Source organism: Anguilla rostrata, chromosome 8 (assembly GCF_018555375.3).
Source record: "Anguilla rostrata isolate EN2019 chromosome 8, ASM1855537v3, whole genome shotgun sequence".
NCBI classification, from domain to species: Eukaryota; Metazoa; Chordata; class Actinopteri; order Anguilliformes; family Anguillidae; genus Anguilla; species Anguilla rostrata.
In genome coordinates, this window is record NC_057940.1 from 14,779,654 (window position 1) to 14,795,160 (window position 15,507).

The window sequence follows — 15,507 nt, forward strand, 5'->3', positions numbered from 1 at the left end:
TCTGCTAAGTGGCTTCAGAGGCTTGTGGGATTCCATGCGTCATCGTGTGGCATTGCGGTTCGAGTGCGGTTATGACAGAAGGTGCGAGATACCTGAGGACGGTTAGTTCAGCTTGTCCTTCAGACAGTGGCAGCTGTGACCGCGTCTATGCGCTCGAAATATCCTCGTGTTTCAGCGCCGCGGGACTTGCCCCAATGCGTTCTGATGGTCAGCGGCTCACGGACGGAGGCTTATCCGGGGGCTCACTAGACACTTTTGGGTACTTAAAAGGAGTGTTTATGGTGCCCATGTTTGGGAAAAACAGCCCTTGGGAACAAGAAGTTTTTTTTTTTCCACCCGGCGGTCAGCGTTATGTTCCTTCACTCGATGACGAAAGAGTTGAGTTACAATTTCACAGCACTGCATATCCCTACATCCCTCACCAGCGACAACTTGGCATGCGCTGAGCAAACCCGTCCACACCTGTCCACACCTCAATGCACTAGTTCCACTCTCGAAACATAACCACCATCTTTCTCATGCCAATTAACTGTTTCCTTAACGATATAGCTCAGGAGGTAAGAGCAGTTGACTGGCAGTCGGTGGGTTGCCGGTTCTGATCCTCCACCCTGGGCGTGTCGAAGTGTCCCAAAGCAAGACACCTATCCCCTAATTGCTCCCAACGAGTTGATTGGCGCCTTGCATGGCAGCCTTTTGCCATTGGCGTGTGAGTGTGTGTGTGAATGAGAGGCATCAATTGTGAAGTGCTTTGGACATATAAAATATATATATAAGAAAGTGCTATATAAATGCAGTCCATTTAACATTTACCATTCCACTGAATCCGCTGCATTAATGTAAAGTCTAAAAACATGCTGGAGTTTGCTTAACTTGCTATTGCTTGTGTTCACTTATGTCAATTTCCTACCATTTGTTATTCATTTGTATCCTCCTGATATACCCTAACCATAGCACCCCCAACAATGTCTTTGTGGCCTGATCCCTTCAAAATGCTGCCATCTTGTTTTTAACAGAAAGCTTCTTTTACTAAAGCCCCCTAACGTGGTGCTAGAAACACCCCCTGCATGTAAACATGCTGCCCTGGAGCCCACCTACAAAACCAAACTGAAAGTACAAAAGTACTTCCTTGCCTCTCATAGTGTTTAGGACATACTAAATCTGAAAATGTGGAGTACAGAGCCAAATGAGGAAAAACAAATGTCTTTGTCCTGTACATTGTTGAGCTCACTGTACATGCTAGCATTTGACTTAAATTGTAATTTCACAATCTGTTGGGAAATAACCAAATAACCATAACACTGGTCAAACTGTAGCATGAAACAGGACTGTATGTACAGGTCACTAGCAGTTAAGTATGATTTGGGATATTTGAGGAAAGGCTGGGACAGCAGTTCCAGTTAAAGTTATTATAATACATTGTTTAAACATTAAATGTATGACAAAGAGTCAATGTTGCACTTTGTGTGTGTCTTCAGGTCTTCACATTCTGTACTATTATGTACTGTGATATTAAACAATTAGGGAGAGACAATGAAAATAAATCAAAATATTCTGCAATAATCTGGTGACAGAAAGCTTTGTCAGCTGGCTAGTACTGTTCCTCTTGCAGCAATATCATGGTTTAAACATGGTTTTATCAATTCATTTTGTGAAAAAATGTCCAGTTTTACAACATGCGGTTGAGTGTTAAAGGAGCTATGGCAGTAATTCCAGGATGGAGTCCAAAGTTTGGCTCTGATTGGTGGTTGCAGCTGCGCTGACATGTTTGCGTGTGTCCTCAATTTGCAGCTGAAAGACCAGAAAAGTATAGAGGGGAAGGAGAAGCCTCGTTTGAGTCTGAAGAGCCTGAAATCACAGAAGAAGCCTCCGGACTCATCAGGTACAATTCTTTTCTTGTTGTGAGATTTCCACTGGCAGCCAGCCAGCTGCAATATAATAATATGTTGGCGATGATGTTTCCTCAAAACACTGCTCAGTTGTTGCACATCCTACATTTTGATTTTACTGAAATGTACCACATTACGTCACCCAACACCAAGTCCTTCCTTGGACCAAAAATCCCACATTTCTGAATGCTAATGAATTATTTGGGCATGTGCCATACTGTGGTAAACGTGTTATACTGTAGTTTATATTTAGGAACATACTTCTGACTAAAATTTGCCAAATGAATACATAAAATTGTACAATTTGGATGAAAATGTAATGTAATGGATGATTTTGACAGCGTTGTGGCTCTTCCATTTTATTTGGACCTTCTCAGACACCAGCTCTTTGAAGAAGCAGCCATTGCTAGAGAAGGAAGTTCAGAAGCTCAACCAGCAGAATGCAGAGAGGTCAGACTGTCTCCAGACTACAGCGTCCCAGGGCCTGGAAACAAGGGGGGAGGTGGCAGTCCCTCAGGCTCCCCAAAAGGGTCAAGAATGCCTGGATCGTCTGAATGTCATTCTGGACATCCCACAGGCACCTGCAGCCAAGCAGGATGAGGACACAAAAGTGGAGGGGTTGAAGGTAGAGGAGGAGGACGTGGAGGTAGTCTCCAAGTTTGAGGGAGAAGGAAAGGTCAAAAAAGAGGAAAAAGTTAAGATACCAAAAATGGGGAAAGTGAAAGAGGAGGCAAAAGAGAAGGTTAAAGAGGCAAATGTGACCCCTGCTGATAGTGTGGGGCCCTCAGTCAGGTGTGAGACACCTAAGACTCAAATCCCTCATCCTGCTGACGCATCTGCCAGCTCCACTGCCATGCCCAAAGATGTGGACCCCATGCTGGAGAGGTGACGCTTCATGAACATGGATATGTGCAAGGACACACACATGCAGACACACAGACACACAGACACACACACACACACACACACACATGCAGACACACAGACACACAGACACACACACGCACACACACACACACACACACACACACACACACATGCACACACACATTCAAATGCACACATCTATACACATGCACAAACATGTACACACACACTTGCAAATGCACACATACATACACATGGACATGTGCAAACACACACACGTGCACATGCAAATGCACACATACAATCTAAATAAGTACATTTCAAATTTATGTCTAGTAACACTACATGCACTGGAAAACAAGTGTGCTAGCATAGATATATGTATTTCAGATATTTAGCTTGTATTATAACATAAATGGTACAATATATGTCTAAAACTTAATATATGAAAATAGCAATACCTGAACACATTTTTTTTTTCTTAAATTCTGGAATATAAATTACAATACACATTACATTGTACTGTAATTAGGGCCACCACAAGTTTGCATTTTCTTGCGTATTTTCAGATATATCAGCAGCACTATTCAAAATGCCAGGTGCTAATTGCTCCATTCAGTTCACAAGTAATTTAAAATTATTTGGTTCTTTATTTCCAGGAAGGACAAGAGCAAATCTGCACCTTCTGCCCCATGTGAGGCGGAGCCAGACCACTGCAGCGAGGTGACCAGAAGCAGTGGGGGGCAGGTGGCAGAGCGGGTGGCAGCTCAGGTGGCAGCGCAGCTGCCAGAGCCAGAGGACCACAAGCAGGGCAGCCGACTGGAGGAGGCGAAGAAGGAGGGAGTGGAAGAGGGAGGAAAGGAGGCAGAGGAAGGAGGAGAGATGGGAGGAAAGCAGGCAGGAGGGGAGACAGAGGGGGGTGAACCCCAGGAGGAGGAAGCAGAAGAAGCCGGAGAGACTGATGAAATGGGGCTGGATTTAGAGGAGTGGAAGAAACTGTGGTTGCAGAAAAAAGCAGAGCTGGAAGGAATGCAATGTCATAGCGAAGGAGAGGAAACAAAGTTTAACATCGGTGAGAGAATTGCTTTACTTTTCGTTTCGAGATGTAACATAAAATAACAAAAATATGCTTTTAATATGTTTTAGCCATGTATAAATATGATATATATTTATATCATATTGTGATTTTTCAATATAATTTACAATGCTTTCTGGAATAAGATATATAGTGCCAATTATTCATATACCATCTATTATTTGCAATTATTTTGTTAATGTGCTTAGTAGGGAGTCACCATAATTGTTACACTGATTTGCATGATTGATTGATTGATTGATTTATGTCTGTGAGTGTGTGTGTGTGTGTGCGTGCGTGTGTGTATTCCTTCCTTGTATCATGGTTTGTGCGCTTGCATATGTTGACCATCTCATGTATATCTCAACATGCACAGGTAGCTAATTCATCCAATCTGTCTGCTGAGACAAGAACTCCTCACTCTCTGCTCTGCTCCTCCCAGTCAAAGATATTTCTCCTCCTCTAACCCTCTATACTCCCCTCTCTCTTTATTTGCCCTCCTCGGCCTTTCCCTGCTTTTTATTTCCTCCCTGGTCTTTTTCTCTCCCCCTTATCCTCGCTTCCTCTCTCTCTCTGTCCCTCCAGATGTCAGCCACCCCCCAACCGCCCCCTTCAACCACCGCATCGTGTCAGCCAAACCCAACCAGATCAGCAACTTCTATACCATCAACAAAGAGGAGATGCTGGGAGGGTATGAGGCTTTGATTAAACCACAGCTGAGAATGTGATGTATGAGACATGTGATGTATAAGCATGACCGATATCTCTCTTTATCGCTGTCTTACTCTCTCTCTCTCTCTCTCTCTCTCTCTCTCTTACTATTCCTCTTTCTCTCTAGGTCTGTCTGTTGCCTCTTTTGCTCTCTTCCTGACCCCTTTCCCTCCTTCTCTCTCTCTCTTACTATCCTTCTTTCTCTCTTGGTCTGTCTGTCTGATGCCTCTATTCCTCTCTCTCTCTCTCTCTCTCTCGCTTTCTCTCCCTACATTAATATCTCCTGGGTCAGCAGGCTTATTTTTACCCCACACCTCAGAGAATGTGAAACTGTACCCTGCACCAGCTGAGAGCTAATCACTAAGTGTTAATCCATTAATCTGAAGGGACGCCACCTCTCTCCTTTAAAACGAGGGGAACCAGAATGTTGGGGCCTTCTGTCATTTGTGTTCTCAAACCCTTACACCTTGACATGAAGGTTTGAGCATTACATAAACCTTCTGTGCTTATAGTTAGTGACAGCAATGTCCACTCCAGCCTTGACCAGCAGAGAGCACTACAGCTATGACGGGAGTGTTCCTTCAAGATTGTTTTCTCCCTAATAGTTTCATATTTAAGTGGCGGGAATATGGTTTATTGGTACAGGGCTCCAAAGCCCAAGCCAGCCCAACCGATCAAGTCACCAAATGGATATTGTATATTCTCCCCCTACAGAGGTCGTTTTGGCCAGGTTCACAAATGCGTTGAAAATTCATCGGGTCTCACCCTGGCTGCTAAAATCATCAAGGCTCGGAGTCCAAAAGAGAAGGTACGGATCCCTCTTCTGGTCCTAATTGATAATGAGGCAGATTAGATTAGATTAAAATTAATTGTCCACATTTGTGAAGATGTGTATTTGGCTTCACCAGGAGGGCATTGCTATAAATTACAACACAATCCACATCTGATATCTGCTTTTTGCTTAAAGATCAGTACACCTGAGGCATGATTAGGAATGATTCAATCAACAGTTGTCTTTGATTTATCAAGTAAAAGCTAGTGTTACAAATTTTCTTCACCAACTCTGTCTGGTGAACAAAAATAATGGTGCTTGCTTTATTGATAGTCAAAGTTATGTTCAAATGTGGATTGAATTTAGGACACTGAGTAGCAGGCAATATCACTGAAAGACAACATGAATTAATCAAAAGAATGCTTTTACCCTACAGCAGAACCAGGTAAATGTTCTGCCACATTTTCCATAGATTTATACAGGTGTGTCTGAGTTTACTGTGTCATTGTGATCGATTTATACAGGTGTGTCTTAGATTATTGTGTCATTGTGATCGATTTATACAGGTGTGTCTGAGTTTATTGTGTCATTGTGATCGATTTATACAGTGTGTCTTAGATTATTGTGTTGTTGTGCAGGTACTGTGCCCTTAAGCAGATGAATTGGTCTCTGATAGGCATTGGGCTCCTTTCAATAACTGGTCCTATGGTTGTGGTCGACCCACAGGAAGTGGTGAAAAACGAGATCCAGGTGATGAACCAGCTGGACCATTCCACCCTGATTCAGCTCTACGCTGCCTATGAGTCCAGATACGACATCATACTCGTCTTGGAGTAGTACGTGTCACTCTCAGTCACCTGTCAATCATAGCTATAATTGTGTTCAATATCATTTGTCTATTCATGTAATAGTAACAATCAATACTGTTAGAAAGTTTTTACATACTGTCTGCCAGTCATCTGCCAGTCATTCAGTCAGTCAGTCAGTCTGTCTGTCTGTCTGTGTGTCCCCTCTGTGACTGCAGTGTGGATGGAGGTGAGCTCTTTGACAGGATCATTGATGAAAACTACAAGCTTACCGAGCTGGATTCGGTCCACTTCATTCGGCAGATCTGTGAAGGAGTCCAACACATGCACAAGATGTCCATCGTACACCTGGACCTGAAGGTAACCGAGATCCCTGCTCTCTATAATCCTGACAACCATTTAATTATTTTCTCTAAACTAAATGGGAATTGTTTATAAGGAGGAGGTCTGTTGTTACAATCCAGAAGGTTTCCCTCAATACAATTTTCATTTCTGAAACTAAAATAAATGTACTAAATTTTACAGATTAAAAAATATTTTTGGTTTTTTTAATTGAGTGCACGTTTGCTGCCATAGACTAGGCCTGGCACGTCATCTCCATGATGCCTTTATGTCCATGGAGGATGGGGCACTGGTTAGAAACCATGATGTCATCCTGGGTCATCCCTCATGTGTCTCTTTGTCTCCTACAGCCTGAGAACATTATGTGTGTGAGCAGAGTCACAAGCAAGATCAAGATCATAGACTTTGGGCTTGCCAGGGTGTACGTTCCCCAACCCACCTATTCTTCCTTCAGCTCATCTTTTCTGCATCTTTATATTTTCATCTGAGATACACTCTAGATCTAAATTTATTTCCGTTTTGCTCTACATGAAAATAATTTGAGAGTATTCCCAACCTTTAAAAGTAATTCTGTAATTTGTTCAAAATAATTTGTATTAAATAAATGTGGGCTACATACTCTACATATACAGTACAGTGAATTATTTTAAAGAAGTACATGTGTGTCAGATTATTATTTTAAATACTCCCAGAACCAAATTCTTTCATATGATTTTACATTTTGATTAGTAACCATATCAATTACAATGTAACTGTTTCATTATAAACTGTAATTGACATGCAGTAGTGTTTAAAAATGTTAACTGCATACAGAGTGAAAGTATTTCAAATGCACATTTGATCCAGGTCTGGGAAAGAGCCTGTGGTGTGTAATTAGGCCCTGCTCCACTTACAGGTATAAGCCCAGAGAGAAGCTGAAAGTGAGTTTTGGTACCCCGGAGTTCCTGGCTCCTGAAGTGGTCAACTATGAATTTGTCTCATTCCGTACAGATATGTGGAGCCTTGGAGTCATTACCTACATGCTGTAAGTAATACGCACACACTCACCAACAAACACATGCACACGCACACACACACGCACACTCACATTCTCAAACACACATGCGCATGTGCGGCGCACGCACACACACACACACACACAAATGGTAAATGGACTGCATTTATATATCGCTTTTATCCAAAGCGCTTTACAATTGATGCCTCTCATTCACCCATTCACACACACACACAGACACTCACACACCAATGGTGAAAGGCTACCATGCAAGGCACCAATCAACTCATTGGGATCAATTAGGGGTTAGGTGTCTTGCTCAGGGACACTTCGACACGCCCAGGGCAAGGGATCGAACTGGCAACCCTTTGACTGCCAGTCAACCGCTCTTACCTCCTGAGCTATGTCGCCCCCACACAGACACGCACGCACACACATTCTCAAACACACACACGCATGCGCACACCCACACACGCACACACACACACACAAACACATATACACACACAAAGTGTAATAGAGTTATAGCCTGCATGTTGTATTTATCTGCACTATGACCTCAAACCTCTGCAGAATTGTGCTTGTGCGTCACATGACTGCCATTACCCATCCCTCTTGCGGGTCTAATCGTACAACAGGCTCAGCAGTCTCTCGCCGTTCCTTGGCGAAGACGACAACGAGACGATGAACAACATCCTGGCCTGCCAGTGGGGATTTGAGGAGGAAGAGTTCACAGACATCTCTGAGGAAGCTAAAGATTTCATCTCCAAACTCCTTGTCTTGAATAAGAGGTATGTTCAGCCCCTTCCACAGGGGCTTCTTATTTTATTTTTTGTTTACTTGACTTTCAATGTTGTTTTTGTCTACTGCTTTTTGTAAACTATGGATATTGTGGTTTGTATATTGATTTAAACCTATGCATTATAGTGTTAATCGGTTTGAGGTTGATATGGCACCACATAAATACACAGGTGTCCTCTGCTTATTGCAGTGCTCATTAATCAATGGGCAGACATTCGTCATTCATTGTGTGTGTGTATATCTGTGTGTGTGTGTGTGTGTGTCTGTCTGCAGTTGGAGATTGAATTCATCTGAAGCTCTAGACCATGACTGGTTGTCAGACCCTGGACTCCATTATCGCCTACATAGGAAGGTACAGTACCACATGCAGTCCCCCCCCCCTCCCTAACATGGGGGTCAGTATCTTCAGAGCAGTTTCTGACATGGAATTATATCATAAAATAATTAAGATTATTTATTTGCTGCACTTGAACATTCTCGATGTCTGAACCCACTTGAATACCTTCCAAAGTATTCTGAGCGCCTGACTGGATGGTTCGCGGACCCTGTGGTAGGTGCGGTGTAACTGACCTCGTCTAAAACGCTCTCGGTTTTCTCTCTCTGCAGAAGAACATGTGTCACTCTCGCCGATCGTCCTGCATCCCTCTCACTGATTGAGAAGGTGAGCCTCCGCATATGAATTAAGGCCCACAATGTGGGAAAACACAGGACAGGTTTTAGGAGAAAGAAGGAATTATACGTGTTTCTGTAGGATTATATATAATCTGGTCTCACACAAGGAGTTGTACTACATTATTGCTGTTGTGTTTTTAGAATAGTGGAGAAATTCAGAGTGCAATATTGGAAATGTGAAATTGAAAGACTGGAAAGCCGTCACAGGCTTTTCTTGCTAATTGTCATTGCTGTTATTTTCTTCTTACTTGAGAAGTAAAGTGAGGAAATTCAGGTAGCATGGGAAGCCACAGAGAATATTCCAAGCAGACGAATTGACCTTCCCCTTCCCTGGTCTTGTTTTCTCTCCAGCTAGGGCCTCAAATCTGGTGGCTCTGTCGACAGGCACCCTCACACCGAGCACTTTGGCGACAGGAGCCACAGCCACCCGGACCAACACTGCTGTACCTGTGTGCTTTCTGGACATCACGCTCACCCTTTTATATGTATATTAGCACAGTAGCCTAAGCATCCGTAAGCCTAGAACCGTTTACATTTTAGGCATTTCGCAGATGCTGTGATCCAGAGCGACGTACACGGTTTATGTTCTTTTTACGTGCATTTAATTTATACGGCTGGATCTTTACTGAAGCAGATCAGGCTAAGTACCTCGCTCAGGGTTCCGCTGGCAGTGATCCACTGGGAATCGAACCTGCAGCTTTGTAGTGGCAAGTCTAGTTGCACCCTAACCCATTATACCACACTGCCGCCAACCGGTTCTAAGTGATTGAATGCCAGTGCTTCGATAGAACAGTCCTCCCACCCGCTTCACCGTATTAACACCCAATGTCAGATACTGCAGTGCTGTCACAGTTATTCTGTTTCTGAAGGGCAAACTATTGATACATTACAGCTGAAAATGGCTTCATATGAGTGCAGGATATAATGCAAACATGATACAGAATCTGCAATGTACACAAATACACGTTAATAACAATAGCTAGCATGATGTGGTGTTGACTACAGTTTTCTAAGGCTGTGAACCATGCCTTTAAACTCAAACATTGGTTGTGAATTTTAGAGACTTTTAGATTCCTTGAAAAGTGTTGCTAAAGTTTGCACCCATTAGATCATTTGTTTTTTTTAGCAGTTCTGAATTTCAGTGTTTTCATTTTTCCTATTGTAAATCTAGACCCATCAGCTCAAAATGCACAATTATCCATTCAGTCTCATGCATTATTTCAGTTTTATTTATAGATCAGCATTCAGCATGTGTATCTTAGACATAAGTATATCATAGACATATGCTAATGCTTTTGTAGATATCTCAGTGTTTTAATGAGACTTTGGTAGCTGTGTTATCAAGCAGGCAGGGCATATTTCCCTAATAAGGTTCTGACATACTGTCAAATCCTTCATCCAATACTGTAAGGCTGCTTCCTTCTGTCATCTTTGCCTGAAATCTGATTCTTTTTGCATAGATTTTGTTTATTTATGATCTTTTTGTTTCTGTGCCAGCAAGTATCACCCTGATTTATCTCAAATTCAGAGAGTTATTTTTTGTTGCTGTGTTTCATTTAAGAACATTGACTCATCCTTTTTGCGTTTTAATACAATACTCAGTGTTGTCAGTGTTCACATGAACAAGCAGTACAGTAGACGTGTGACAACACCTGGGAAGATTATAAGGAAAAACATGGCAACTGTTTCTTAAATCATTTTTATATGCCCGATTCATCCCAAATTGTACATGTGTGTATAAAAAGCCTTTATTTATACTTTATATTAAAACAGTCTTACCACACATCTTCCTTTTTGGTTCAGTACTTTAAAATCAGAGGTTACTGTTGTATGAAAATATAAATCTTATTATTATTATTATTATTATTATTATTATTATTATTATTATTATTATTAATAATAATAATAATAATAATAATAATAAACATTTAGATGACTGAACATAAACTCAGATGAAAGAAACATGTTTACCTTTTCATTTATTTCTATTTTCTCGTAAACAAGAATTGTACGAATGGACATACCTCATAATTTTTTTAATAACTCAGGTCCTTTCGAGCAGTGGTTCTCAACCTTTTTGCCCCCAAGGCCACCCGTATCCACGGAAATATTCCAGGACCCCCCCCCCCACAGGAGATGTGATAACCTCTCTGCCTGTCATCATCGCAACTCCATCTGTACACACTCCAATGCAGTTAGTCAAGCTTATTCCAATTAACCCCATACAAATTTGGCATTTTTGTAATCCTCAAATATTTACAAAGCAAAAATCTTTGTTTTCCTTTTCCCCATTCATAGCAAACAAATGAGTCTGACATCTACAGAAAGTAAAAAAGTCATATTTTATATACTATTAATTTCTTGCTTTGTATTATTTGTTCAGCTGAATAATTACTCATGTCTTGATGTTTTGTGATTGAAGCCTTCAATAATGTTCTATCATCTCAGGGCCCCCCTGGCAGCTCCCTAGGGCCCCTTTTTGGGCCCCGGCCCCCCTATTATTGAGAACCACTGCTTTAGAGAATGCAAGTTCATACTTATTTATTTTATTACATGCTGTAGGCTTGTTTTTAAATACTGAACGATATACTTTATATACTTTTCCGGACATACTGCATGGCCAGTTGCTGTAGAACTGGGATAGAGTGGACAACCCTAGCCCTTGAGTGCAGAGATATTTCTGGTTTCCTTTCTGTCCCAACCCCTCCTTGATCAATTTGATTGGTAGTTCAGCTGTATGAATGAAGCTAACGGTGTGCTGGAAGAATATTGAGGCTCTTTACAATCAAACTGCGCATTCAAGCTTGGAGATCTGAACTGTTTTTCTCTTTCTATACACTAGAGGGAAGCAGTGTTTGAGGAACTATTTTAAACTGCCATTCCCATCAAATAACAATTCGCAGGAGATTAAAAAAGCACTAAACTTAAGATATAGAAATGTGAAAGGCTGGAAATACTTACTGGTTTTGAACTCTTTTTCTTATTTTCATTCTGCGTTTGCAGACAGATGGAAGAGCCTGTGTTTCATGAGGCAATGCAGCTTAGGTACCCTGCTTAAGTCTGCTGCAGAAGTGCCCTGCCAATAATTCAAACCCCTCTGCCGCTTACTTGGTCACCAGTTGCATTGCCCTGTGGTGACAATCCCTTGTGTTCTCGTTCCACAGCCATTGAGCTGGTTTCTCATGCCGATGCATCATGTTACTCGCTTAGATGTTTTGCTAATCCACGGCTCTGTTTTTCCATGTCGCCTTCACACAGCGTGTTATTTATTTGACCAATTCAGGCAAGATATCCAGATGAAGCCTTCACTGTTGTCTCAACTGGGCGGTGTACCAGGATCATTTGACCTCCAGGCCTGGTCCCTTGCTCACTACACCATGCTACCATTGTTATGCATAAAGAGAACGTCAAAGACAGATCTCATGCACTTTCATATACCCCTCGGGTTAGGCACCGGGTTGCTATGGCAATTATAAGGTGTCCCTCATCTAACCCTGCTTGGGTCCACCTTGCACTCCCTGCTCCAGATCCGAGGAGTACTTTTAACCTCTCAACCGACCGAACTCTCAACCCCAGCCCACGGCAGGGATGAGTTAGCTTTGGTCACGACCCCAAGTGGAGGGGGCGGAGGCAGATTTGGTAACCCGAATGAACTCAGCTCTCTGTCCCAATGCCTCAGGCCTGAGGGTAGAGCTGGACCCTGGTGTGTCAAGACCTTCTCAGCCCTTGACCTCCGAAGCCCTCTAAAAGAAATTAATTTCTGTGGTTTGTTTGATTTTGACCGCCCTGGTACCGGGTGAGTGTCTGTGTTTGATTGGAATTCATTATTCCCATAAGTGCAGAGATAATTCCTCAGATGACCTCATCCTAGTCTGCTCCATCCCATAATTGTCCTCCGCTGGACCAGTGTACACCCACCCCCCCCCCCCACCCCCCACTCCCCTCTGCAGTCATCCCCATAGCTGAATTGCACTGGAGGACTTATCTCTATGAAACAATAAAACATATTGGAGTAGTTTATTCAGAGCCCAGTGCAAAACAGAAAACGAAAAAGTTCTCAGCTAAAGACATCTGCTTCATCTGTAACACATATAAGGTGTCTGGAAGTGTGGCATTTGGTCTATCTGGGACAATCTTGAGCATATCTTTCACTGAGATTGGGAGTATCAAATAATGTGTATGTCTGTCAAAACGAGACATGGCTTAGAGGATTACCTTAATCTGTTTCCATGGCTAAATCTTGTGATAAATTCAGAATAATAAACAATATCTGCCCTTGATGGTATAGAAAAGCTCATAAGAAAACTATGCACTCTACAAAACATATAATAAGATCAATAACACACAGCTTTATTATGTGAAATCCATTTTTTTTTCTACAATTGTTTATTACTGACTTCTTTTATGTCCAAAAAGGTATGATAAAAACCAACTTTATTTTTATTTCATGTTCAGTAGCTGTTTTCTAAATATAAGTGATTGATCATATTTCATATTTAATAATTATATACTAAAAGGCTGCTTCAAACACTTCACAATTTAAACAGACAAAGTGTGACACATCTGTCTTCATGATTCATGATGTCTTCAGTCCTTTCTCCTTACAGCCGGACTTCCCGATAATTTCCGTCTTTATGTTTCCATCGCACAATAAACGCGGCAATGGCACCATCCTTCAGTCACATTTCACAGGTTTCAGAAACGGACACGATATCGAATTGCCTCCCGCAAACTCCGGGGAGTGGAGAAACTGGCAAAAATAGCCGATCGGCGATAAACCCGGCATTGTTCAGCAGAGAGCGGTGGTCAGAGGGCCCGACTCGCACAATTAAACCCTCTTTCTCCTCCGAGCCTTTCGACGTGCCTCATCTGAAAGTATTTGTGTAAAAAAAAAAAAACGGCGGCGGCCAGTCGTGGGCTGACGCAGGTCCTTCGGCAGATGAAAGCGCGAGATTCCAGAAGCCTAATTAAAACCACCGAGAGGCCGGCGTACGCCACGCAGTTTACTCACCTGAAAAAATAAACCAAAATTGAAGCCGGTGGGTTTTTTTTTCACTGAGCTATGTGGGAAAGAGCGACTGAAGGGTCTTTTTCCCACTGAGGTCGAAGGAAGGGCTGACAGCGAGAGAGAACATTAAATTTGTGTGTGTGTGTGTGTGTGTGTGTGCATGAGCGAGCTAGGCAGGTCACCTGAGGGGCAGCCTGGGAGGTCAAAGGTCACTGCAGAGTGTCATGTCTGCCATCACAGCTCCTCCCCCCGCCTCCCCATGCTCGTTAATCTAATCTATCCAATCATCCAATTAGACGCTCGCAGGAATAATTTGCAGATGGTGATCTCTGTCATTTTCCCCATGATCAGAATTCAAAGAAGTCTTAAAAAATTAAATAAAGTTGTCATGGGTAGGATTCAATCTCATTCCATTATTTTTATCCAGGAAGGGTGCTAATCAAATAGTGCCCCTGTATTACAGACCATGTGAATGGAATGGTAGGTGGAGGTATGCGCTACATTTTAGTTTGATTTGTGCTGCAAGCTCTAAATGTATAGCAACAATTTTCCAAAATATTGAGAATATTGCATAGCAGTGTAATATATTGCAATATCATAAAGTGGCAATAATGGGTATATTTACCAATTTAATGTGAAGTGTTAACTTATGTAGCAATTTGTTTGATAACACATTTATGGCAATATATTATCAAATAAATGCAATTGCTGTGAGAGAATAACAGTGAAGCAGGAGAAGAAGAACAACCACAGCAGCAGCAGAATGGGAGGATCTAGGGCTAGTTTTACTAGATGAAATGAATGATGGGAAATCATAGTTTTATTTTTTATAGGCTACACTGCTTGCATTTTGCAGAACGCTTAGGGAGGAGACCGAGAGAGTGACACCGCTTCCGGTAAGGCTGTTCCGACTTCCTTGCCTGGGTCTACAGCCATCAACGCGCAAAAAGTGGGGTTCACCCAAAAACGCAGTTAAGCTTTTTCAGCTTTCATGCCAGGAAACTTGGAGCATAAATGCATTTTTACTGGGAGCAACACGGCTGAGAGAACATGCTTGTTCTGTTACCGCAAAACAAGAGCTGGCTGCCAGCAGTTTGCCAATCTGAAAATCTAAACTCGCTTCACAAAAACGAAATCCAACAACGGGCGATTCAATCGGTGAAAGGTTTTGCACAGAGAGGGTCATTTTTGAAGAGCGAAAAGCGATCGGAGGTTTGGCTGCCCTCTGGAAACAAGTTTCATGAACAAAGAGACATTTAGCTGCATTGGAGGTCAAGGCGAGTTCAACCAATTCTGTGCTGGGATGCAGGCGGGGCAGGTTGGCCCACGCTAATGGCTTTTATTGCTCAGAACATGCAGTCATTCAGCCAAACAGGTGATACAGATTGGGGCCAGGTTTCTGGGGCCAGAACTAAATGGAGTCTTGTGTGACAGCCACAACCTTCCCTCCCTGGTCCAGGGCCCAGTTTTAAACTGTGAGAAATTCAATTTAAGACTCGAAAAGTCCCCCCCCCCCCTCCCTTCCCACCCCAAACCCCTTCCCCTTCTCTCCAGCTCCTGAGGCCATCTCTAC

The 15,507-nt window shown here is 42.4% G+C and overlaps 1 protein-coding gene across 3 annotated transcripts in view; it reads left to right on the forward strand.

Moving 5' to 3' along the window:
* The window catches only part of mylk4a (myosin light chain kinase family, member 4a), a 41,628-nt gene extending 30,919 nt beyond the window's left edge, over window positions 1-10,709 (forward strand). For all 3 annotated transcript variants that reach the window (XM_064346619.1, XM_064346620.1, XM_064346618.1), the window contains 13 exons: window positions 1,789-1,879; window positions 2,264-2,771; window positions 3,413-3,825; window positions 4,414-4,519; window positions 5,254-5,347; window positions 6,038-6,147; window positions 6,336-6,477; window positions 6,810-6,880; window positions 7,355-7,483; window positions 8,092-8,244; window positions 8,528-8,606; window positions 8,861-8,915; window positions 9,278-10,709. In XM_064346619.1, coding sequence (XP_064202689.1) covers window positions 1,789-1,879; window positions 2,264-2,771; window positions 3,413-3,825; window positions 4,414-4,519; window positions 5,254-5,347; window positions 6,038-6,147; window positions 6,336-6,477; window positions 6,810-6,880; window positions 7,355-7,483; window positions 8,092-8,244; window positions 8,528-8,606; window positions 8,861-8,911 — 1,947 coding nt within the window. In that variant the 3' untranslated portion in view covers window positions 8,912-8,915; window positions 9,278-10,709. The remainder of the gene's footprint in view (window positions 1-1,788; window positions 1,880-2,263; window positions 2,772-3,412; window positions 3,826-4,413; window positions 4,520-5,253; window positions 5,348-6,037; window positions 6,148-6,335; window positions 6,478-6,809; window positions 6,881-7,354; window positions 7,484-8,091; window positions 8,245-8,527; window positions 8,607-8,860; window positions 8,916-9,277) is intronic.
* The last annotated feature ends 4,798 nt before the right edge of the window (window positions 10,710-15,507 follow it).